General features: G+C 39.7%; 1 protein-coding gene and 1 long non-coding RNA gene across 4 annotated transcripts in view; one reads left to right on the top strand and one right to left on the bottom strand.

The window, feature by feature from the left end:
- The window catches only part of LOC115030322 (uncharacterized), a 30,421-nt gene extending 14,904 nt beyond the window's left edge, over positions 1-15,517 (bottom strand). Inside the window, exon 1 of one of the 2 annotated variants that reach the window (XR_015047996.1) lies at positions 14,836-15,517. This is a non-coding gene — a long non-coding RNA (uncharacterized LOC115030322). Of the gene's footprint in view, positions 1-11,080; positions 11,103-14,835 lie in introns of those variants that run through there. The other variant, XR_015047994.1, reaches the window with a different exon arrangement.
- An 82-nt stretch (positions 15,518-15,599) lies between these two features.
- The window catches only part of LOC110288440 (cytochrome P450 2B9), a 34,226-nt gene continuing 23,196 nt past the window's right edge, over positions 15,600-26,629 (top strand). For both annotated transcript variants that reach the window (XM_085842012.1, XM_085842011.1), the window contains exon 1: positions 15,600-15,832. In XM_085842012.1, coding sequence (XP_085698138.1) covers positions 15,662-15,832 — 171 coding nt within the window. In that variant the 5' untranslated portion in view covers positions 15,600-15,661. The remainder of the gene's footprint in view (positions 15,833-26,629) is intronic.

Below are 26,629 nucleotides of genomic sequence, written 5' to 3'. Positions count from 1 at the left end.
TCCATCTTCTGCACTGTTCTCAACATTATCTTCCAAGCTCCTACACAACACCCCACAGTGATCTTAACACCGAATGGATCTTCTGGCCCAAAGTTCAAAGTCCTTCCACAGTCTTCCCCAAAACATGGTCAGGTGGTGACAGGAATACCCCCACTAAGCTGGTACCAATTTGTCTTAGCCAGTGTTTCTATTCCTGCACAAACATCATGACCATGAAGCAAGTTGGGGAGGAAAGGGTTTATTGGGCTTACACTTCAATACTGCTGTTCATCACCAAGGAAGTCAGGACTGGAACTCAAGCAGGTCAGAAAGCAGGAGCTGATGCAGAAGACATGGAAGGATGTTCTTTACTGGCTTGCTTCCCCTGGCTTGCTCAGCCTGCTCTCTTATAGAACCAAGATCACCAGCCCAGAGATGGTCCCACCCACAAGGGGCCTTTCCCCCTTGATCACTAATTGAGAAAATTCCTTACAGTTATATCTCATGGAGGCATTTCCTCAACTGAAGCTCCTTTCTCTGTGATAACTCCAGCTGTGTCAAGCTGACACAAAACTAGCCAGTACAATACCCAAACTTATGGGACACATGAAAGCAGTGCTAAGTGGAAAACTCATAGCTCTGAGTTCCTCAAAATAAATAAATAAATAAAACTGAAGAGGGAATACAGTAGCAGCTTGAAAGCATACCTGAAAGCTCTAGAACAAAAAGAAGCATACACACACAAGAGAAGTAGACAGCAGGAAATAAGGAAATTCAGGGCTGAATTCAACCAAATACAAAAAAGAACTATTCAAAGAATCAACAAAACCCGGAGCTGGTTCTTTGAGAAAATCAACAATATAGATAAACCCTTAGCCAGTCTGAGCAGAGGGCACAGAGAAAATATGCAAATTAACAAAATCGAAATTAAAAGGGAGACATAACAACAGAAACCAAGGAAATCCATCATCAGACCCTACTCCAAAAGCTTATACTCAACAATACTGGAAAATCTGGATGAAATGAATAATTTTCTAGACAGACACCACATACCAAAGTTAAATCAGGATCAGATAAATGGCCCAAACAGTCCCATATTCCCTAAAATAATAGAAGCAGTCATTAAAGTAGCACAACCAAAAAAGCCTAGGACCAGATAGGTATAGTGCAGAGGACTATAAGACCTTCAAAGAAGACCTAATAATAATACTCTTCAACCTATTCCACAAAATAGAAACAGAAGAAACAGTACATAATTCATTCTATAAAGCCACAATTATTTTGATACCTATACCACACAAAGTCTCAACAAAGAAAGAAAACTTCAGACCAATTTCCCTTAAGAATATCGATACAAAAATAGTATTATACTCTTCCAAACTGAATCCAAGAACACATCAAAACATTCATCCATCATGATCAAGTAGGCTTTTTTTCCAGGGATGCAGGGATGGTTCAATATACAGAAATCCATCAATGTAATCCACTATATACACAGACTGAAGAAAAAAACCCACATGATTATTTCATTAAATGCTGAGAAAATATTTGACAAAATTGAACACCCTTCCATGGCAAAAGCCTTGGAAAGATAAGAAATACAAGGGCCATGCTATGTTTAAACCTAGTAAAAGCAATGTACATCAAACCAGTAGCCAAAGTCAAAGGAAGTGGAGAGAATCTTGAAGCAATCCCACTAAAATCAGGGACTAGACAAAGCTGACCACTCTCTCTCTACCTATTCCATATAGTACTTGGTGTCTTAGCTACAGCAATTAGACAAGAGAACGACATCAAAGGCAGACAAATTGGAAAGGAAGAAGTCAAACTATGACTATTTGCAGAAGATATACTAGCATACTTAAGTGACTCAAAAAATTCTACCAGAGAACTCTCAAATCTGATAACTTCAGGAAAATTGCTGGCTATAAAATCAACTCACACAAACCAGTGGCATTCCTCTACTCAAAGGATAAACTGGCTGAGAAAGAAATTAGGGAAACAACACCCTTCACAATAGTTACAAATAATATAAAAGACCTTAAGGTGACTCTACCTAAGGAAATGAAAGATCTGTATGGAAAAAACTTCAAGTCTCTAAAGAATGAAATCGAAGAAGATCTCAGAAGATGGAAAGATCTCCCATGCTCATCCAGTTGCAGGATTAGTATAGGAAAAATGGCTATCTTGCCAATATCTACAGATTCAATTCAATCCCCATCAAAATTCCAACTCAATTCTTTGTAGAGTAAGAAAAAGCAGTTCCCAAACTCATTTGGAAGAACAAAAAACCCAGGATAGCAAAAACTACTTTTAACAATAAAAGAACTTCTGGGGAATCATCTTTCCTGACCTCAAGCTCTACTACAGACTAATTGTGATAAAAACCTACATGGCACTGGTACAGTGACAGGCAGGTAGATCAATGGAATAGAATTGAAGACCCAGAAGTGAAACTGCAAACCTATGATCACTTGATCTTTGACAAAGAAGCTAAAATCATCCAGTGGAAAAAAGACAGTATTTTCAACAAATGGGGATTTATCAACTGGAGGTTAACATGTAGGAGAATGAAAATCAATCCATTCTTATCTTCTTTTACAAAGCTCAAGTCCAAGTGGATAAAGAACCTGGACATAAAACCAGATACACTGAAAGTAATAGTGTGAGGAAGAGCCTCCAGGGCATGTGCAATGGGGTATATTTCCTGAATGCTGCGGGCTGGACTCCATGGGTCCCTCAATTCCTTGGGTCCCTGTATTCAGTTAAGCAAGGAGTCAGCAGGATGACAGACAGGGTCCCCACAGAGAGTGCTGTGTCTGAATGTAATTTCTCAAAGCAAGCATCAGACATATGTTAAGGTCATCCAACAAGGCACATTTAAGTTACAAAATGTAAAATGATTTACAAAAAACAGAGCAATGCATATATAAAAGCTAACAAGAACCAACTGGGATAAAAATTAATGTTAACAACTGGGATCAAAATCAGCCCCACCTAAGGTTAGCTTATTCTTAGAAGGCAGGGGCAAGGGCTTTAGACCCTTGTGATAGTTCCAATTCTAATCTATTGTATAATCCACCTTCTCCGTAGACCATTGTAAATTTCTGTGTATGGGAGCAACTCAGCAATTGTTCTAAATATTTACTCTAGTTCCTTTTTAGACCACAACCTTCCTTCTTCCAAGGCCATTGTAAATTCCCATGTATGGGAGTGACTTGTCTATTGCTCTAAGTGTACTTTGGATACTAGTCCTGAGATTTGTAGCTCTATTCCTGTAAATTGTAATGCCTGATTTCTTTTACTGTCTCTCTGTCAACACTGGAGGCTTTTCATCTGAATGAGTAACATTCTTACAAAAATTAAAGCCCAAGGTTGGCATAACAATTCCCTAGGATTTTGAAACACTCCTGGAGGCTAATCTAACTTAGCTATATGTCAAAACATTCCTTAGAGGCACTTATAATAAAACAATATTAAAGGAAAGCACACAGATCCGTTCACTGACTAACTCAAGTACAGGTGTGGAACATTTGTTTTTACAGGGTCCCAAGGCTCCAAGAGACTAGGTTTCTGCTAAACCTTTTGCCTTAGAACTGCGTTCAAGCTTTTGGATCTGTCAGGCAGCCACCACTGGAGTGGGTGGGGTACCTGAACAGAATGCCACCTCATAAAATTGCAAAGCTTCTGTAAGTCAAAGGACACTGTCCATAGGACAAAATTGTAACCAAGAGATAGGGAAAAGTTCTTTATCAACCCTACATCTAATAGAGGGTCATATCCAATATATACAAAAAACTCAAGAAGTTAGACTCCAGAGAACCAAATAGCCCTATTAAAAATGGGGTACAGAGCTATACAAAGAATTCTCATCTGAAGAAAACTGAATGGCTGTGAAGTATCTGAAAAAGTGTTTAACATCTTTAGTCAACAGAGAAATTAAAATCAAAACAACCCTGAGAATCTACGTCACACAAGTCAGAATGGATAAGATAAAAATTACAGGTGACAGCAGATGCTGGCGAGGATGTGGAGAAGATGAACATTGCTGGCAGGATGGCAAGCTAGTACAATCACTCTGGAAATCAATCTGGTGCTTCCTCAGAAAATTGCACATAGTACTACCTGGGGATCCAGATATACCACTCTTGGGCACATACCCAGAAGATGCTCTAACATGTCATAAGGACTCCTGCTCCACTATGTTCATAGCAGCCTTATTTATAATAGCCAGAAGCTGGAAAGAAACCAGATATACCTCAACAGAGGAATGGATACAAAAAATATGGCACACTTATACAATGGAGTACTACTCAGCTATTAAAAACAACTAATTTATGAAATTTTTAGGCAAACGGATGGAACTAGAAAATATTTTCCTGTGTGAGGTAACCCAATCACAAAAGAACACACATGGGATGCTCTCAGTGATAAGTGGATATTCCCACCAGGGAATCCTTCCCATATACAGTCACCAAATGCAGAAAATATTGTGGATGCCAACAAATCTTGCTGACAGGAGCCTGATATAGCTGTCTCCTGAGAGGTTCTATCAGTGCCTGACAAATACATAGGTGGAAGATTCAGTGAACATTGGACTGAGCATGGGGTCCTCAATAGAGGAGCTAGAGAAAGTACCCAAGGAGCTGAAGGGGTTTGCAGTACCATAGGAGGAATAGAAATAGGAGGAGGAATAGAAATAGGAACCAACTAGTAGCCCCTCCCCTAGAGAGCTCTCAAGGACTAAACCACCAACCAAAGAGTACTCATGAAGGGACCCATGGCTCCAGCTGCATATGCAGCAGAGAAGGCCTTGTCAGTAATGAATCGTTGAAGAAGCAATGGTCCTGTGAAGGCTCAATGTCCTAATGTAGAGGAATGCCAGGACCAGTTAGAGGGAGTGGTGGGTTGGTGAGCATGCGGAGGAGGAATGTAATAGGGGGGTTTTCTAGGGGGAAATAAGGAACGGGATAGCATTTAAAATGTAATTAAAGAAAATATCTAATAAAAAATAAATGTAACTAGTAAATTAATATGGCAGCTGTATTCATTTAACTTATGTTAATCTCCAATAATTTTACAAGGAATCTAAGTTTTATTTTTTTATTACGTATTTTCATCAATTAAATATCCAATGCTATCCCAAAAGTCCCCCATACCATCCCCCCGACTCCCCTACCCACCCATTCCCACTTTGTGGCCCTGGCGTTCCCCTGTACTGGGGCATAGAAAGTTTGCATGTCCAATGGGCCTCTCTTTCCAATGATGGCCTACTATGCCATCTTTTGATATATATGCAGCTAGAGTCAAGAGCTCCGGAGTACTGGTTAGTTCATAACGTTGTTTCACCTACAGGATTGCAGATCTCTTTAGCTCCTTGGATACTTTAGCTCCTCCATTGGGGGCCCTGTGATCCATCCAATAGCTGACTGTGAGCATCCACCTATGTGTTTGCTAGGCCCGAGACTAGTCTCACAAGAGACAGCTACATCTGGGTCCTTTCAGCAAACGCTTGCTAGTGTATGCAATGTTGTCATCGTTTGTAGGCTAATTATGGGATGGATCCATGGATATGGCAGTCTCTAGATGGACCAACCTTGTGTCACAGGTCGAAACTTTGTAACTCCTTCCATGGGTGATGTTTTCCAATTCTAAGAAGGGGCAAAGTGTCCACACTTTGGTATTCTTTCTTCTTCAGTTTGGTGTGTTTTACAGATTGTCTCTTATATCTCAGGTATACTAAGTTTCTGAGATAATATACACTTATCAGTGGGTACATATCAATTGAGTTCTTTTGGGATTGTGTTACCTCACTCAGGATGATGCCCTCCAGGTCTAACCATTTGCCTAGGAATTTCATAAATTATATCTTTTTGTTAGCCGAGTAATAATCCATTGTGTAAATGTACCACATTTTTTGTATCCATTCCTCTGTTGAGGGGCTTCTGGGTTCTTTCCAGCTTTGGGCTATTATAAATAAGGCTGCTATGAACATAGTGGAGCATGTGTCCTTTTTACCGGTTGGGACATCTTCTGGATATATGCCCAGGAGAGGTATTGCTGGATCCTCTGGTAGCACTATGTCCAATTTTCTGAGGAACCGCCAGACTGATTTCCAGAGTTGTTGTACAAGCGTGCAATCCCACCAACAATGAAGGAGTGTTCCTCTTTCTCTGCATCCTCGCCAGCATCTTCTGTCACCTGATTTTAGCCATTCTGACTGGTTTGAGATAGAATCTCAGGGTTGTTTTGATTTGCATTTCTCTGATGATTAAGGATGCTGAACATTTTTTCAGGTACTTCTCAGCCATTTGGTATTCCTCAGGTGAGAATTCTTTGTTTAGCTCTGAGCCCCATTTTTAATGAGGTTATTTGATTTTCTGGAGTCCACCTTCATGAGTTCTTTATATATATTGTATATAAGTCCCCTATCTGATTTAGGATAGGTAAAGATCCTTTCCCAATCTGTGGGTGGCCTTTTTGTCTTATTGATGGTGTCTTTTGCCTTGCAGAAGCTTTGCAGTTTCATGAGGTCCCATTTGTCAATTGTCGATCTTACAGCACAAGCCATTGCTGTTCTATTCAGGAAATTTTCCCCTATGCCCATATCTTTAAGGTTTTTCCCCACTTTCTCCTCTATAAGTTTCAGTGTCTCTGGGTTTATGTGGAGTTCCTTGATCCACTTAGATTTGACCTTAGTACAAGGAGATTGAAACAGATTGATTCGCATTCTTCTACATGATAACAACCAGTTGTGCCAGCACCATTTGTTGAAAATGCTGTCTTTCTTCCACTGGATGGTTTTAGCTCCCTTGTCGAAGATCAAGTGACCATAGGTGTATGGGTTCATTTCTGGGTCTTCAATTCTATTCCATTGGTCTACTTGTCTGCCACTATACCAGTACCATGCAGTTTTTATCACAATTGCTCTGTAGTACAGCTTTAGGTCAGTAATTGTTATTCCACCAGAGGTTCTTTTATCCTTATCAAGAGTTTTTGCTATCCTAGGTTTTTTGTTATTCCAGATGAATCTGCCGATTGCCCTTTCTAATTCGTTGAAGAATTGACTTGGAATTTTGATGGGGATTACATTGAATCTGTAGATTGCTTTTGGCAAGATAGCCATTTTCACTATATTAATCCTGCCAATCCATGAGCATGGCAGATCTTTCTATCTTCTGAGATCTTCTTTAATTTCTCTTCAGAGTCGTGAAGTTTTTATCATACACATCTTTCACTTCTTTAGTTAGAGTCACGCCAAGATAATTTATATTATGTTTGACTATTGAGAAGGGTGTTTCCCTAATTTCTTTCTCAGCCTGTTTATTCTTTGTGTAGAAAAAGGTCATTGACTTGTTTGAGTTAATTTTATATCCAGCTACTTCACCGAAGCTGTTTATCAGGTTTAGGAGTTCTCTGGTGGAATTTTTAGGGTCACTTATATGTACTATCATATCATCTGCAAAGAGTGATATTGACTTCAACTTTTCCAATTTGTATCTCCTTGATCTCCTTTTGTTGTCGAATTGCTCTGGCTAAGACTTCAAGTACTATGTTGAATAGGTAGGGAGAAAGTGGGCAGCCATGTCTAGTCCCTGATTTTAGTGGGATTGCTTCCAGCTTCTCACCATTTACTTTGATGTTGGCTACTGGTTTGCTGTAGATTGCTTTTATCATGTTTAAGTATGGGCCTTGAATTCCTGACCTTTCCAAGACTTTTATCATGAATGGGTGTTGGATCTTGTCAAATGCTTTCTATGCATCTAACGAGATGATCATGTGGTTTTTGTCTTTGAGTTTGTTTATATAATGGATTACAATGATGGATTTGCGTATATTAAACCATCCCTGCATCCCTGGGATGAAACCTACTTGGTCAGGATGGATGATTGCTTCAATGTGTTCTTGGTTTTTGTTAGCAAGAATTTAATGAGAATTTTTGCATCGATATTCATAAGGGAAATTGGTCTGAAGTTCTCTATCTTTGTTGGATCTTTCCGTGGTTTAGGTACCAGAGTAACTGTGGCTTCATTGAATGAGTTGGGTAGAGTACCTTCTACTTCTATTTTGTGGAATAGTTTGTGCAGAACTGTAATTAGATCTTTGAAGGTCTGATAGAACTCTGCACTAAACCCATCTGGTCCTGGGCTTTTTTTGGCTGGGAGACTATTAATGAATGCTTCTATTTCATTAGGTGATATGGGATTTTTTAGATCGTTAACTTGATCCTGATTAACTTTGGTAACTGTTGTCTGTCTAGAAATTTGTCCATTTCGTCCAGATTTTCCAGTTTTGTTTAGTATAGCTTTTTGTAGATGGAGGTGATGGTGTTTTGGATTTTTTCAGGATCTGTTGTTATGTCTCCCTTTTCATTTCTGATTTTGTTAATTAGGATGATTTCTCTGTGCCCTCTAGTGAGTCTAGCTAAGGGTTTATCTATCTTGTTGATTTTCTCAAAGAATCATCTCCTCGTTTGGCTAATTCTTTGAATAGTTCTTCTTGTTTCCACTTGGTTCATTTTGCCCTTGACTTTGATTATTTCCTGCCGTCTACTCTTCTTGGGTGAATTTTCTTCCTTTTTTTCTAGAGCATTTAGATGTATTGTCCAGCTGCTAGTGTGTGCTCTCTCTAGTTTCCTTTTGGAGGCACTCAGAGCTATGAATTTCCCACTTAGAAATGCTTTCATTGTGTCCCATAGGTTTGGGTATGTTTTGGCTTCATTTTCATTAAACTCTAAAAACTCTTTAATTTCTTTCTTTATTCCTTCCTTGACCAAGGTATCATTGAGAAGAATGTTGTTCAGTTTCCACCTTTATGTTGGCTTTCCATTATTTATGGAAATAATGTTATTTCCATTGTTATTGAAGATCAGCGTTAGTCCATGGTGGTCTGATAGGATGCATGTGACAATTTCAATATTTTTGTATCTGTTGAGGCCTGTTTTGTGACCAATTATATGGTCAATTTTGGAGAAGGTCCTGTGAGGTGCTGAGAAGAAGTTATATCCTTTTGTTTTAGGATAAAATGTTCTATAGATATCTGTTAGAACCATTTGTTTCATAACTTCTGTTAGTTTCACTGTGTCCCTGTTTAGTCTCTGTTTCCACGATCTGTCCATTAATGAAAGTTGTCCATTAATGAAAGGGGTGTGTTGAAGTCTCCCACTATTATTGTGTGAGGTGCAATGTGTGCTTTGAGCTTTACTAAACTGTCATTAATGAATGTGGCTGCCCTTGCATTTGGAGCATAGATATTCAGAATTGAGAGTTCCTCTTGGAGGATCTTACCTGTGATGAGTATGAAGTGTCCCTCCTTGTCTTTGTTGATAACTTTGGGTTGGAAGTCAATTTTATCCGATATTTGAATGGCTACTCCAGCTTGTTTCTTCAGACCATTTGCTTGGAAAATTATTTTCCAGCCTTTCACTCCGAGGTAGTGTCTGTCTTTTTCACTGAGATGGGTTTCCTGTAAGCAGCAGAATGTTGGGTCTTGTTTGTGTAGCCAGTGTTTGTCTATGTCTTTTTATTGGGGAATTGAGTCCATTGATATTAAGAGATATAAAGGAAAAGTAATTGTTGCTTCCTTTTATTTTTGTTGTTACAGTTGGCATTCTGTTCTTGTGGCTGTCTTCTTTTTGTTTTGTTGAGGGATTACTTTCTTGCTTTCTGCTCTCAAGGAACTGATCTTGGAACAATTAGTTTTGGGTTATTTGGAGCCCTCAACCAGCAGACATCATACTCCTACTTTTGTCATTAAAAAGAATTGAGGAAAATATGTAATAAAAAAATGATATAAATGTTAAGATCTCACATTCCTCCAGTATTATAAAGAAAATATTTATGGCAATAGTTATCTATAATAAATTATAGAATGAAAAATCAAAAAAAAAAAAAAGAATTCAGGGAAATATAGGATTCTACAGGATCTGTGATCCATTCATGAACATATGGCACAATAGGTACCACTCAAGTGGAAATGTCTCTTCCTAGTGATATCCCGCCCAAGTACCATGTGATGATCCTAGATATAGCATTGCTTTTTTCTAGATCCCTCTGGTTCCCTGGATAGACGCCATTTTGCCCTCACAGTATGAGAGACTAATATGAATAACCAGCCAAAAGATATCTGTGGATAGCCCTGCCTCAGAGCATGTATAACCTGACCATTTGTCAGCTATAGGCAGTTTGAGACATATAGGTAGTCTCCAGGGATGTCCTTGTAGTCCATTTAAAGGATGATATGCATACACATTCTAGCCTGCCAGATCTTGAAAGGATGTCCTCTCAATTGTTACTTAACATAGAAAACTCAGATTGAAGATTTCTACTGAAACTATTCAGAGTCCCTCGAAATGTCTTCCTGGGCTTTTCTATTTCTAGAAGGATTTAGGTTCTGGCTCTCTCCATCTTGACAAAAGTATCCTACTCCTTTATGAAGTTACAGGGATTTTGTGCAGCTGTTAAACTGGCTAAAACCTTTCCTGTCTCTTCCAGACCAAGAGATGAGGCACCTCTTTTTTACCTTGGAGGGGCCTAGCGTCCTTGACACCATGGTTAAACTAACATCTCAGGCTAGCAACCTACTACAAAAGTTATAGCACTCCTTTTTTATCAGCTCTGTAAAGGCCTGATCCAAAGAAACCCCTCCAGCCCATAATTCTCATCCCTTGAGAGGGTCTTAAGAGTGGTATGGCAAAATGTGCCCCTCATGTGATTGACCCGGACCACTCTGATTTACTTAAGGTCTCCTCATGTTTGAGTTGGTCTTCTGCCTTTTCCTTAAGGTGAGATGCTTAGAAAGAAGAAATTATAACAGGGAACCAGACAAAATAATCTTACCATTCACCCTACAATATTCTCAATCATTAGGGTAAGATTACATCAGTTCTCAAATACTGGTGGGGTTCACAAGCTCGTTGGATAATCACCTGCCACCAGACAAGCATCTTTCTGCTCTCTCCCAGCTGCCAATAACAGTTAAACCCCATAACATACATAGCTCTCACCCCATTCCCAAGGCAAATATGGCTCTTTCTGATGTTAATATAGCCATATATGGAGTTATTATCTAAAGACATAGGTGGAGGGAAGACACAACTCACATTCTCCCGAATCCTGGCTCAGTGCAACTAGGTTAATAATTTACTATCCTGAAAACTTTTCAGTGTTGCCAACCGGAGCCAGTCAATATTTTTTCAGTCAGTCAATATGCAATACAGGCTGTTGTACCCTGTCCTTCTATATTAAAAAGCAAGAGAGCCCTGTCCATGTATGCATGTGATCTATTCAGAAGGCTCTCAAGAATAGAGCATATCAATGGTTCATCTCACACATTAGATCACAATCTAAACTGCCTGGCATATTAGCAGAAGGTAATGAGAGAACTGATGCCCTGATTTTGGCTGTAGATATGGAGTTGCTAGAATAAGCCAGAATGTTATACCAACAATTTCACCTTTCCCCTCAAAATTTACATAAGTTCCTGGCTGAACTGCCTCTGTTGCAATGTCAACATGTTGCATGCTCTTGTGCAATGTGGGCACCTCTTTCGCCACTGGGGTCCCTTGGCTGATCAGCAATTAACCCTACAGGTCTGATTCCTAATGCAATTTGGCAAGTGGATGTCACCCATTCCCTACTCTTTGGTAATCTTAGGTATTTACATGTTGTGGTAGACATTTGCTTGACTTTTTTATGTGCTGTGGGCATAGAAGGTGAAAAGGCCTCTCATACTATTAAGGCCATGAAATCAGCTATGCTATTAATGGGAGTGCCCTGGGCACTGAAGACTGACAATGGACCTGCTTACTTATTTCAGCAGTTCAAGACATTCTTATACACATTGAGGATCAGTCACTCCTTTGGTATGCTCCCTGGAATCCTAAAGATATCCACACCTAGCATTGTTGGAAGTCCTGGTTCATGTGAATTCTCCTTCCTTCAAGAGAAAGAGCTGAGCCCTGTTTACAATAATTGGGCATTTTTGCTGAGGGACATTTTCCTCCCATTGGTCAGATGGAGGGACCCAATAAATTCTCAATAGCAACAGCCCTCCCCACTTTTGACAAGGGGGTAAAGTTATGTTTGTGTTTTCTCCCAGGATGCAACTGCACCAATATGAGTGCCCTTTAGAAATATTCATCTGGCTATGGACCAGGGTGTGATGAAGGAGTCAAGAGAGGACCTGTAGATGTAATGAACTTCCTGTGGTTATTTTTCTTCAGCTTGTGACAGCCGATAAGCTCTGAGCTTTGGTACCCCTGCTCCCATTCTTTTGCCTGTGTCATTTAACTCCCCAGCCTAACTTGTTCTTTTCTCTTCCAATGAGAATTTGGGTTTACTCTTCCTGGACTTAGTCATTAGCAAGATGACTTGAAGGTATGTGGTACAAGAAGGAAAGTCTCTGCTTTACCACCAATGCTTTCTCTGTTTGCCCTTGTAACCAACCACACACTATGACTACAGGGGGCTTTCATGGGAATCTAACCTATGCCACCATGTTAGGCTTGGAAATTCACATTCCCCTTACTGATTACAAATTTCCAAGGGATCCCCCAAGCATATCACATCCACCCCTGCCTCACTGTACAAGGGTCTCTCATATGCCCAGAATTGTGGAACTTCCTATCCCTGGGAACAAGCACTGCCAGCCTCTACTAGGTTTCTGAGTCACTAGGCACTACCCATTATTGTCATCTAAAGTTACACTTGGCTTGTGGAGGTTTACCTCACATGATGCTTCCAACATTATCCCCTATGTTAACATGGATCCAATTTGATTCTGATATGACTCATCATGAGCAATTGGGATTTATGTGACTCCTTTACTGATCTTGATTTATACCCACTCACTCTCATAAAATATGGCTGTTCCTTAAAGGGATAGTTTGGGTTTTTTTTTGTTTTTTTGTTTTGTTTTGTTTTGTTTTGTTTTTTACATGTAAAGTGATCAATGAAAATGTGGACTGGAAAAATCCTGGTGACTCGCTGCCACATTGGCTGGAAAGCCACCCTAGTATGTGTCTGACCTCAAATTTTCTGTCTGGTCACCCATACCTCCATTATCAGGAGAGTCTTATATACTTTACTGAAAAAGTTTCTCCTGACTGTGTGCTGATAAGATATATTACAAAAGCCATCTTGATAAGGAAATCAGCCACCATGTGGGTGTCTGTGGTAAATACCACTCACTTCTATGCTGTCTCTCTGATGGCCCTGACTCACTTAAAAGCCGTACACTGGAGAAAAGAGGGATTTTGGAATTATAGCTGCCATCAATGTGGCCAACTTTTCAGATATTGCCTGGGTGACAACAGCTGCTGTAGCCTTGACTCAGAGAGCCATGATAGTGGAGACTGTCAAGGCTGTAATCTCTGAGTCAGGCCAAGGAGATACTAACTCAACATCTTTATCAATCCATCCACATTTTAAAACATCAGATTGAGTTACTGACAGAAGAGTTGACCCTTGGTAGAGACATATTTATTGGCCTGACACCCGAGGATTCACTAACTCTGCCTATACCCTTTCTACATACAAAATGTCACTGAAGCATGACTACAGTTGACTCAATATCTTAAAGGTACCTAGTCAGACAAGTTCCTTAACTATTCTGTGCTGGTAATGGGGAACATAGCCATCTTCGGTGTAATGAGGGGATCTGTGCTCTCCCTGGATGCTGGGTTCTTGGTAAAAGATAGAAAAATATTAAGAGGTTGTTTGACACCTCATGGATAGCCAATTATTCTATGATGGGAGGAATTGATATACTAAAAATTATTCTAAGTGTCTTGCACAGAATATTTCTAGGTAGCACTCTGTAAATAAATCAACCTTCTTGATTGTGGCCCCACAAACCCCAAGGAAGAGATCAAAGCCTGGATTTCAGAGATCCATGAGACTACCATGTAGGCTGTCCCTCATCTCCTGCTTGGGGGACATGCCTCTGGAGTAATTTCTCTTTGAGGGCTGGTAGTTGATGAAAGGTAACATCCTGTAACACAGAACATCTGAAAACAAGTACAGTCCAGTATACTGGGAATCCTCTGAAATGGGTCAACAATGTTGAGGCAATGGCACCCTGGCTCCCAGTAGGCTATCAAAATCTGAAAACAAAATTGTAGAAATATAGGAAGAAGGGTGGTGGCTGCTTACACCTAAACATTGGAGGCTGTGCAGTTTTGGAGGCAACTCTTGCATGAGGACCTAACTGAAGATGGATCAAGTGCCCAAAGATTGGTGACTCAGACAATGCCAGCTAATTGGGAACTGGTACTTGAAAGAGATGCCTACTTGGGACCAATGAGATGTGGGTGGAGGTTATAAACCATGCCCTCACCCTCCCAAGGATTAATGAGTGAACTTGTAGTGGAGTTCTTAAGAGGTTTTTGTGGCCTTCTCACCTTCTCCTGGATTCTGAACTGTTGGTTCAGTTACATCTCATATCTAACACCCAAGTGCAGGTAGATTCAGATGGTGGACATTCCAGGGAGCAAAGCATGCCCACCCTATTGTCTATTCTGCTCAGCCACTGGGGAATCAGCATTTTTTCACGAGGCAGAGAATTAATCATACAATCTGGTTACACAAGTTTGAGACAGGAGATTCTTGGTATAGACATTACAATGCTGTGTCCACATCAGAACAAGACATGGAGGCAGAGAAACAAGCATTTGAATAACCTAACTTTAAACTTTATACAGTGTACAAAACCTTATGCCTAAAAGAGGAGGCAGCACCATTCTTGCAAATTTCAGCTAATGCCTGTCTTATCCAGGTCATAACTTCAACATCAGAATTATAATCTGGTTACCAAGAAAGAAGGAAAGAAAGACATTGTGATTTTTAGTCACCTTACCAGTACTTTCCTGATCTTGACACAGTGCCATCAACGACTTAACTGACACCAGGATCTTGATCCTGCAAAGCTGGGTTATCTGGCTTTAAACTTGGGTCATCATTTTGGCCCAGGATATCTAGTGGGTTCCATGCAGTATCTAACATAGTGTTCATACTTTGGGGAGGTCTGTTGCCTTCCCCTATTGGTATACAGAAATACAGAGGAGTTGAGTAAATTAACTATAGTCACATAGTGGATTCACCTATGTTGAAGAGATCAATAGCTGGCTTCCAAACGTGTAGTTTAATGAATGAAATGTGCCAGATGAGGTGGTATGCCTGTGTAATTCCAGTATTAAGAGCCTAGTACACACACACACACACACACACACACACACACACACACACACACACACCTACATCTTGCACAACACAGAGGAACACACAATCTTATTCATATAAGAAATGTCCTTCACAAAGGCAGCATACACACACAGATCCATGCTTCAGTAAATAAATAGATAAAATTGACCTGAAAAGTGCACCTCCACCTCCCAGATATCAATAGGCTTCTCTTCAAATGCCCTATTGTCGAATGTATCTGCCCATGTCCTTGCCAAAGTCTAGGGTGGTTGTAATGGAATAGTGAATGAGCAGGTCACCAGCAGCCCGGGTAGGAACTATGGTGCTCACATTCCTGGACAGTGTGAGACAGGAGGTGGGAACAGCTGGAATTGTATAACATTTAACTAAACTGGACCCATGGGAGCTAGTGGGGAGGTGGCTTAAGCATCAAAAGTCCTGTTGGACTGTGCACTGAAGCAGACTCTTGTTAGACCAGGACCATGGATCCTAGTGTCCTGCTCCTCCTTGCTGTCCTTCTGAGCTTATTTCTACTCCTGGTCAGGGGCCATGCAAAGGTCCATGGTCATCTTCCACCAGGACCCCGTCCCCTACCCCTCTTGGGGAACCTCTTGCAGATGGACAGAGGAGGCCTTCTTAAGTGTTTCATTCAGGTGAGAACTATATGGAGTCTTTGGAGGTCACTCATTGGAAGGAGCTGTTGGTTCAGGGTGGAAGATTGCTAAAGGGAGGGTGAAATACTGACTAGTAATGGATGCTGACTCGTTTTCAAATTGACAGGTGAGTTTGGTTTTGTTGGAATTCTGTGGGGGTATTTTGTTTGGAGGTATAGAAGTACTGAGATGTAGACATGCAGAGATTTAAGCATGTAGAATTTCAGTCCTTGGGGCTTGTCCATTCCAGACAAAGGCCAATGTCACAGGCATTACCATTAAGGTTTGCTTTTGTTCACAAAAGAGATTAGCCTGAAGTGTTCCAAAAAAAAGAGGACAAGAGCCAGGGCAGTAGGTAAGGTCTGTGGTTAGGTACGTGGTTAAGGATAATCAGTTATAAACACCATGCAACATCCAAGCATTTGATTGTGGTACAATCTTTACCAGCCTTGACAGGTGGGATTCCATATTTAACCACAACTTTTCATTAAAAATCAGTTAACATCCATGGGTCTAGTTCCTGTTAAGATAGCTAATTGAGTGTCAATTATCCCAACTTGGGTTTTTAATTTTTTTTGTATTTACGTTTCTTCTCTTTATTTTCTCCTTATTTATTTATTTATTCACTTTACATTCCAATACCATCCCCAGTTTACTCCCAGTGTCCTTTCACATAGACCCTCCCTCATCCCTCCCTTCTCTTTTCCTTGAGAGGAGGAATCCTCCTCTAGGTATCACCTACCTCCTGTAGCCACCCCTTATGCATCTTTTCACCGCATCATGAGGCATATCCTCTCCAAGTAAGGGCAGAAAAGGCATCTCAGTTAGGGGACCAGGATCTACAGGCAGGCAATAGACACAGGGTGATCCCTTGCTTTTGTTGTTGGGGACCAAACTGCTCATTTGGTAAGTATGTGCCAGGGGGCCTATGTCCAGCCCATGCTTGCTCTTTGTTTGATGATTTAGTCACTCAAAGCTCCCATGGGTCCAGTTTAATTAAATGTGTTGGTCTTCCTCTGGACTACCTGTCCTCTTCTGGTCCCTAAATCATTCTCCCAACTCTTTGATAAGACTCCCAGAATTTCATCTAATGTTTAGCTCTGGATCTCTGCATCTGTTTCCATGGGCCTTGGGCTCTCAGTGGTAGGTTATACTAGGTTTTTGTCTGCAGGCATAACAGTGTATTATTAGTAGTGTCGGGAACTGGTTCTTGCCCATGGGTAAGTCTCAATTTGGGGCAGTCATTCTACATATTTCCTCCTGTGAGTATTTTGTTCCCTTCCTAAGAAGCAATGAAGCATTCACACTTTGGTCTTTGGTCTTTTCAGGCTTCATATGATCTGTCAATTGAATCTTGGGCATTCCGAACTTTTGGGCTAATATCCACTTATTGATGTGTGCACTCCATGTGTTTTTTCTTGTGTGTGTGTGTGTGTGTGTGTGTGTGTCTGTGTGTGTGTGTGTGTGACTGGATTACCTCAGTCAGTATGATATTTTCAGTTCCATCCATTTGCCTATGAATTTCATGAAGTCATTGTTTTTAATAACTGAGTATTCCTCCACTGTGTAAATGTACCACATTTTCTATATCCATTCTTCTGTTGAGGGACATCTGGGTCCTTTCCAGCTTCTGGTTACTATAAATAAGGCTGCTATAAACATAGTGGAGCATGTGTTCTTATTACATGTTGGAGCATCTTCTGGGTGTATGCCCAGGAGTGGTAAAGCTGGGTCCTCAGGTAGTACTATGTTCAGTTTTCTGAGGAACCACCAGACTGATTTCCAGAATAACCGTCAGCAATGGTGGAGTGTTCCTCTTTTTCCATATCCTTGCCAGCATGTGCTGTTATCTGAATTTTTGATCTTAGCCATTCTGACTGGTGTGAGGTGGAATCTCAGGTTTGTTTTGACTTGCGTTTCCTTCATGACTAAGGATGTTGAACATTTCTTTAAGGGCTCCTTGGCCATTTGAGTTCCCTCAGTTGAGAATTTTCTGTTCCACTCTGTTCTCCTTTTTTAATAGGGTTACTTGGCTCTCTGGAATCTACCTCCTGAGTTGTTTGTATATATTGGAAATTAACTCTCTATAGGATATAGAGTTGGTAAACATCTTTTTCCAATCTCTTAGTTTCCATTTTGTCCTATTGACAGTGTCCTTTGTCTTACATAAGCTTGCAATTCTTTTCTTTTTATTATTCGATATTTTCATTATTTACATTTCAAATGTTATCCCCTTTCCTAATTTTCCCTCTGAAAATCCCCTATCCCGTCTTCCTACCCCTGTTGCCAAACCCAACCACTCCCATTCTTGGTTCTGGCACTCCCCTATATTGGGGCATAGAACCTTCACAAGACCAAGGGCCTCTCCTCCCATTGATGACTGACTAAACCATCCTCTGCTACATATATAGCTAGAGTCACAAGTTCCACCATGTGTTTTCTTTGACTGGTGTTATAGTTCCAAGAAGCTCAGGGGTACTGGTTAGTTTATATTGATGTTCCTCCTATGAGGCTTCAGTCCCCTTCAACTCCCTGGATATTTCTCTGGCTCCTTCTTAGTGACCTTGTGCTCTGTCTAATGGATAATGGTGAGCATCTACTACTGTATTTGCAAGTACTGGCAGAGCCTTGCAGGATACAGCTATATCAGGTTCCTGTCAGCAGGGTCTGGATGGCATCTGCCTAGTGACTGGGATAGGTGGTTGCTTATGGTTGTGGATCCCCAAGTGGGGCAGTCTCTGTATGGTCGTTCCTTAAGGCTCTGCTCCAAACTTTGTCTCTGTAACTCTTTCCATGGGTATTTTGTTCCCCATTTTAAGACGAATGAAGTATCCACACTTTGGTCTTCCTTCTTCTTGTGTTTCAAGTGTTTTGAAAATTGTACCTTGGGTATTCAAGTTTCTGGCCTAATACCTACTTATTTGTGAGTGCATATCATGTGTGTTCTTTTGTGATTACGTTACCTCAGTCACGATGATATCCTCCAGATCCATCCACTTGCCTAAGAATTTAATAAATTCATTGTTTTTAATTGCTGAGTAGTACTCCATTATGTAAATGTACCAGATGTTCTGTATCCATTCCTTTGTTGAGGGGCATCTGGTTTCTTTCCAGCTTCTGGCTATTATAAATAAGGCTGCTATGTGCATTGTGGAGTATGTGTCCTTATTGCAAGTTGTAACACCTTCTGGGTATATGCCCAGGAGAGTTATTGCTGGATCTTCTGGTAGTACTACGTCCAGTTTTCTCAGGAACCACCAAACTGATTTCCAGAGTGGTTTTACCAGCTTGCACTTCCAACAGCAATGGAGGAGTGTTCCTCTTTCTCCACATCCTCGCCAGTATCTGCTGTCACCTGAATTTTTGATCTTGGCCATTCTGATGGTTGTGAGGTGGAATCTCAGGATTGTTTTGATTTGAATCTCACTGATGATTAAGGTCATTGAATATTTTTTCAGGTGCTTCTCAGCCATTCGGTATTCCTCAGTTGAGAATTCTTTGATTATCTCTGTACCCCATTTTTAAAATAGGGTTATTTGATTTTCTGGAATCCAGCTTCTTGAGTTCTTTGTATTTATTGGAAAGAAATACAAAGTCCCCTATTGGGTTTAGGATTGATAAAGACTCTTTCCCAATCTGTTGGTGGCCTTTTTGTCTTATTGACAGTGTCTTTTGCATTACAGAAGCTTTGCAGTTTAATGAAGTCTCATGTGTGGATTCATGATCTTACAGCACAAGCCGTTGCTATTATGTTCAGGATTTTTTTCCCTGTGCCCATACCTTCGAGGCTTTTCCTAACTTTCTCCTCTTTAAGTTTCAGTGTCTCTGGTTTTAAGTGGAGTTCCTTGATCCACTTACACTTGAGGTTTGTACAAGGAGATGAGAATGGATCAATTCACATTCTTCTACATGATAACTGACAGTTGTGCCACCACCATTTGTTGAAAATGCTGTCTTTTTTTCCACTGGATGGTTTTAGCTCCTTTGTCAAAGATTAAATGACCATAGGTGTGTCGGTTCATTTCTGGGTCTTCAAATCTATTCCATTGATCTACCTGTCTTTTGCGGTCCAGTACTGTGCAGTTCTTATCACAATTGCTCTGTAGTACAGCTTGAGATAAGGCATGGTGATTTCACCAGAGGTTCTGTAATTGTTGAGAATGGTTTTTGCTATTCTAAGATTTTTGTTATTCCAGTTGAATTTGCAAATTGCTATTTTTTTTAACTCTGTGAAGAATTGAGTTGAAATTTTGATGCATTGAATATGTAGATTGCTTTCAGCAGCATAGCCATTTTTCCATAATAATCCTGCCAATTCTTGAGCACGGGATATCTTTCCATCTTCTGAGATCTTCAATTTCTTACTTCAGAGACTTGAAGTTCTTATCATACAGATCTTTTACTTCCTTAGTTAGAGTCACATAAAGGTATTTTACATTATTTGTGAGTATTGTGAAGGGTGTTATTTCCCTAATTACTTTCTCAACAAGCTTGCAATTCTATCAGATACCATTTGTTTATTCTTGATCTTAGTGCAATAGCTATTGGTGTTCTGTTCATGTACTTCTCTGTGCCCATGTATTTGAGGCTTCCCCTACTTTCTCTTCTATTAGATTCAGTGTATCTGCTTTTAAGTGGAGGTCCATGATCCACTTGAATTTGTGCTTTGTACAGGGAGAGAATAATGGATCAATTTGTATTCTTCTACATGCTGACTTCCAGTTGACTAGCATCATTTGTTGAAAACGCTGTCTTTTTTCCCACTGGATGATTTTAGCTCCTTTGTCAAAGATCCAGTTACCATATCCGTGAGGTTTCTTTTCTGTGTCTTCAATTCTATCTACTCCATTGACCTACCTGATTGTCACTGTATCAATACTATGCAGTTTTTAAAATCACTATTGCTGTGTAGTACTACTTGAGTTCAGGGATGCTGATTCTCTCAGAGTTCTTTTATTGTTGAGAATAGTTTTAGCTAACCTGTTTTGTTGTTGTTGTTGTTGTTGTTTTTTGTTTTTTGTTTTGTTTTGTTTTTTTGTTCTTCCAAATGAATTTGAGCATTGTTCTTTCTAGCTCAATGAAGAATTGAATTGGAATTTTGATGAGGGATTGCATTGAATATCTAGATTGCTTTCAGGAACATGGCCATTTTTACTATATTAATCCTGCCAATCCACCCATCATATATTTTTCCACGTTATGTCTTCTTCAATTTCCTTCTTCAGAGCCTTGAGGTTCTTGTCACACAGATCTTTCACTTGCTTAGTTAGAGTCACACCAAGACATTTTATATTATTTGAGACTATTATGAAGGATGTTGTTTTCCTATTCTCTTTCTCTGCCCACTTATTTTTTGAGTAGAGGAAGAATACTCATTTGCTAGAGTTAATTTTATATCCAGCCACTTTGCTGAAGTTGTTTGTTAGTTGTAGGAGCTTTCTGGTTGAATTGTTTGGGTGGCTTATGTATACTATCATATTATCTTCAAATAGTGATATTTTTACTTCCTCCTTCCCAATTTGTATTCCTTCAATATCCTTTTGCTCTCAAGTTTCTCTGGCTATATCTTTGAGTGGTATATTGAATAGATAGGTAGGAATGGACAGCCTTTTCTTGTCCTTGATTTTAATGGGATTGCTTTGAGTTGCTTTCCATTTAGTTTGATGTTGACTATTGGTTTGCTGTATCGTGCTTTTATTATATTTAGGTACAAACATTGAGTTCCTGATCTCTCCAATACTTTTAAAATAAATGGGTTTTGTAATTTGTCAAAGCCTTTACAGCATCCAATGAGATGATCATGTTTTTTTTTTCCTTTGAGTTTGTTTAGATAGTGTATTAAACTGATAGATTTCCATATATTGAAACATCCCTGCATCTCTGGGATGAAGCCTACTTGGTCATGGTGAATGATCATTTTGATGTGTTCTTGGATTCAGTTTAACAGAATTTAATTGAGTATTTTTCATTGATCTTCATGATAGAAATTGGTCTGAAGTTCTCATTCTTTGTTGGGTCTTTTTATGGTTTAGGTATCAGTGTAACTATGGCTTCATAGAAAGAATTTTATAGCGTCCCTTCTTTTTCTAATAGTTTGAGATGTATTGGTATTAGGTCTTCTTTGAAGGTCTGATAGAATTTTGTACTAAAACCATCGGGCCCTGACCTTTTTTGGTTGGGAGACTTCTAATGACTGCTTCTATAGCCTTAGAGGTTATGGTGTTGTTTAGATGATTTATCTGATCCTGATTCATCTCTAGTACCTGGCATCTGTCTAGAAAGAAATATATTTTATTTAGACTTTCCAGTTTTGTTAAATATAGAATTTTGTAGTAGGATCTAATTATATTTTCTTTGATTTTTCTCCATTTCTGTTATGTCTCCCCTTTCATTTTGATTTTGTTTATTTTTATACTGTCTCTGTGCCCTCTAGATAGTTAGGCTAAGAGGTTTTACAATCTTGTTGATTTTCTCAAAGAACCAAGTCTTAGATTTGTGGCAGAAGTTTCCCTTTATGACTAAAATTTTCAGGGTACCAATCACTGGGCAAGGAGTAGGTGAAACTTCTGAGTCAGGGACAAGAAGAGGGGAAGCAGGAGAGAGATACAGGCTTTTTGGTCAGGGACAGCTTGGACGACAATATGTAGGTAACAAGTAGCCCCTGGTTTAGATGGCAAATCTGCCAAGATTTGCCATTGGAGGATTTACATTTAATGTAGCTTACAAGATTAGGATGCTAGTTGTTGTGTCTTGAGATTGAGTTACCTGTTGATTCTTAACTAAGTTTGTGTGGTGTTTTCCTTCATTCAGCAACTCAACTGCTTTCTAGAGATAAAAGGTATGGTGGCAAGGCACCATAGCCAGCTGCAGGAATTTGGTAGTTCAGGGCTGGTGTGGCAGCCACCTGAACTGCCAATGGGAACTTAGTGATCCAGGTGGGAAGATTTCAGAGGTCCAAATCAGAAGGTCTCCACAGGATGAGAACATGCCAGTGCCTTCCCTGTGATAGCATGAGTTCCTTTTAAAATATTTCACCTATTTAGTTTTGTTGATTCTTTGTATAGTTATCTTTGTTTCTACTTGGTTGATTCCAGCCCTGAGTTTGATTATTTCCTGCTGTCTACTCCTCTTGGTCGTGTTTGCTTCTTTTTGTTCTAGAGCTTTCTTCAGGTATGGTGTCAAACTGCTAGTGTAAGCTCCCTCCAGTTTCTTTTTGGAGGCACTTAGAGCTATGAGTTTCCCTCTTACCACTGCTTTCATTTTTTTTTCAATTTTTTATTAGATGTTTTCTTCATTTACATTTCAAATGCTATCCTGAAAGTCCCCTATACCCTCCCCGCAGCCTGTTCCCCTACCTACCCACTCCCACTCCTTGGCCCTGGCTATGAGTTTTCCTCTTACCACTGCTTTCATTGTGTCCTATAGGTTTTCATATGATGTGTCTTCATTTTCATTAAATTCTAAAAAGTCTTTAATTTCTTTCTTTATGTCTTCTTTGACCAAGTTATCATTGAGTAGAGAGTTGTTGTTCAGCTTCCATGTGTATGTGTGTCTTCCATTGTTTTTGTTGGAATTTAAGACCAGCCTTAGTCCATGGTGATCTGATAGGGTGCATGAGGTTATCTCAGTCTTCTTGTATCTCTTGAGGCCTGTTTTGTAATAAATTACATGGTCAATTTTGGAGAAGGTACCATGAAGTGCTGAGAAGAAGGTATATTCGTTTGCTTTCAGATGAAATGTTCTATAAATATCTCTTAGATCCATTTGGTTCATAACTTCTGTTAGCTTCACTGTGTCTCTGTTTAGTTTCTGTTTCTATGATCTTTCCATTGCTGAGAGTGGGTTGTTGAAGTATCCTACTATTATTGTGTGGGGTGCAATATGTGCTTTGAGCTTTAGTAAAGTTTCTTTTATGAATGTGGGTGCCCTTGCATTTGGAGCATAGATGTTCATAATTGAGAGCTCTTCTTGGTAAATTTTTCCTTTGACCAGTATGAAGTGTCCTTCCTTAACCTTTTTGATAACTTTTGGTTGAAAGTCAATTTTATTCGATATTAGAATGGCTACTGCAGCTTGTTTCTCTGGACCATTTGCTTGGATAATTGTTTCCCAGCCTTTTACTCTGAGGTGGTATTTGTCTTTGTCACTGAGGTATGTCTCCTGTATGCATTAAAATGTTGGGTCCTGTTTACATATCCAGTCTGTGAGTCTATATATTTTTATTGGGGAATTGAGTCCATTGATGTTAAGAGGTATTAAGGAAAAGTGATTGTTACTTCCTGTTATTTTTTGTTGTTAGAGGTAGAATTATGTTCATGTAGCTATTTTCTGTTAGGTTTGTTGAAAGATTACATTCTTGCTTTTTCTAGGGTGTAATTTCCCTCTTTGTGTAGGTGTTTTCTATCTATTATCCTTTGTAGGGCTGGGAAGATATTGTGTAAATTTGGTTTTGTTATGGACTATCTTCGTTTCTCCGTCTATAGTAATTGAGATTTTTGCTGGATATAGTAGTCTGGGCTGGCGTTTGTGTTCTATTATTGTCTGTATGACATCTGCCCAGTATCTTGTAGCTTTCATAGTTTCTGGTGAGTAGTCTGGTTTAATTCTGATAGGGTTGCCTTTATATGTTACTTGACCTTTTCCCTTACTGCTTGTAATATTCTTTCTTTATTTAATGCATTTGGTATTTTGATTATTATGTGATGGGAGGGAATTTTTTTCTGGTCCAGTCTATTCGGAGTTCTGTAGGCTTCTTATATTTTCATGGGCATCTCTTTCTTTAGGTTATGGAATTTTTCTTCTATAATTTTTTAGAAGATATTTATTGGCCTACATTTGATTCTTCACTCTATTCTATACCTATTATCTTTATGTTTTGTCTTCTTATTGCGTCCTGGATTCCCTGGATGATTTGGGTTAGGAGGTTTTTGCATTTTGCATTTTCTCTGGCCATTGTGTCAATGTTTTCAATGGTACGTTCTGCCCCAGAGATTCTCTCTTATATTCTGCTAGTGATGTTTGTATCTATGACTCCTGATCGCTTTCCTAGATTTTCCAACTCCAGTGTTGTCTCCCTTTGTGATTTCTTTATTGTTTCTATTTCCATTTTTAGATCTTAGATGGTTTTCTTCATTTCCTTCCCTTGTTTGATTGTGTTTTTCTGTAATCTTTACAGGGATTTTTGTGTTTCCTCTTTCAGGGTTTCTACCTGTTTTTCTGTGTTCTTTTGTATTTCTAGAAGGGACTTACTCATGTTCTTCTTAGAGGCCTCTGTTATTGTCATGAGAAGTGATTTTAGATCCAAGTCTTGCTTTTCCAGTGTGATGGTGTATCCAGGACTAGTTATAGTGGGAGAATTGGGTTCTGATTATGCCAAGTAACATTTTTTTCTTTTGGTTATGTTCTTATGCTTGCCTCTGGTCATCTAAATATCTCTATTGCTACCTGCCCTCAACATCTGACTGGAGTCTGTCCTTCCTGTAATCCTGGTTGTGTCAGAAATCCTCATAGTCCAGCTATCTCTTTGATTCTGTGATTCTGTGATCTTATGATCCTGAGATTCTGGGTGTGCCAGAGTTCCTGAGAGTCAAGCTGTCTCAGAGACCCTGAAATCCTGATGTGACTAAGCTCCTAAGATCCTGTGTTCCTGTGATCCTGGCTGTGTTAGAAATTTTGGGATTTGAGCCTCCTCTGAGTGCTGTAGGACTGGCTGCAGAGTTTTCGCCCAAGCAAACCAGCATAGACTGGAAGGAACCCAAGTTATTGTTTAGGCGGAATTCCTACATTTCTGGATACTGCTGGTTCCAGTTTCTCCTGGTTGTGTTAGAACAGATGTTGTGTCCTACTCACCCTTGATCCTAAGATCCTCCGTGTGCTAGAGTACTTGGGAGTGTAGCCTCCTCTGCGTACTGTCTGATTCATTGATTGTGTTCTTAGGCTGTCATTTAGGCATCTGGTTTTCCCTGGTGTTGGTTGGATTATCCTGATGATAGCAGGACTTCTCAGAAAGGTGTAGAAAAGGAGCAGACAATGGATGTCAGGGTAACTGATTCTGATGTTTGACCCTACTGGCAAGGAATTGTTGGGGCTATATTCTCAGGTGGTAGTTCTTGTGTTCTTTGTATGCCTCACAGGGGAAGCAGAATGCTCTTGTGACCCAGCATGTCCCTCTGGACCAAAGGGCAAGCACATAACTACCAAATGGCGTACAGGGGACCATGCACAAATCAGCTCTCATCTGACTTCTAGGAAGACCTCTGTGGTTAGTCTTGTGGCCCTGAAGACTTCCATAGGGAAGTGGGATTTTTCTTGGGGTCTTACATGTCTCCTCTGGCCTGAAGAGTGAGTCCAGGGCTAGAGAATGGAGTTCAGGGGACAATAAAAAATTTGCTCTGCATAATGTGTCCTGGTAAGACCCAACTGGCAATAATCTCAACTACCTGCTACCCCTTGGTTTGTGTAGGACCACCTGTATCAATGTTGTATTCACTTTTATGTTTTTAAAATTAGGTTTTGGAACAATGTCACCCTATATCCAGGCGAATGATCCACCTGACAAAATGTGTCATGTGCTGGAATGACAGTATGTGTGGTACATTTGGCCCTAAGTGTTTTAAAAAATGTGTTTCCCACATTTTGTAAATGTCAAGTTGACAAATTTTTTAATTTGTTATTTTAAAAAATTCTCTGATAATCTAATTCCTTCTTTTCTCATTCTCATGTCTATGTTTTCCTCTGAAGCTCCTTCCTACTTGGAAGAAATTATGGCTGCTTTAATCAGTATGGGTGTATGTACTG

The sequence above is a fragment of the Mus caroli genome, unplaced genomic scaffold (genome assembly GCF_978045245.1).
Source record: "Mus caroli unplaced genomic scaffold, Mus_caroli_1 scaffold_8, whole genome shotgun sequence".
Taxonomy (NCBI): Eukaryota; Metazoa; Chordata; class Mammalia; order Rodentia; family Muridae; genus Mus; species Mus caroli.
Note: the sequence above shows the minus strand (reverse complement) of the source record. Positions and strands in the feature narration are given on the sequence as shown.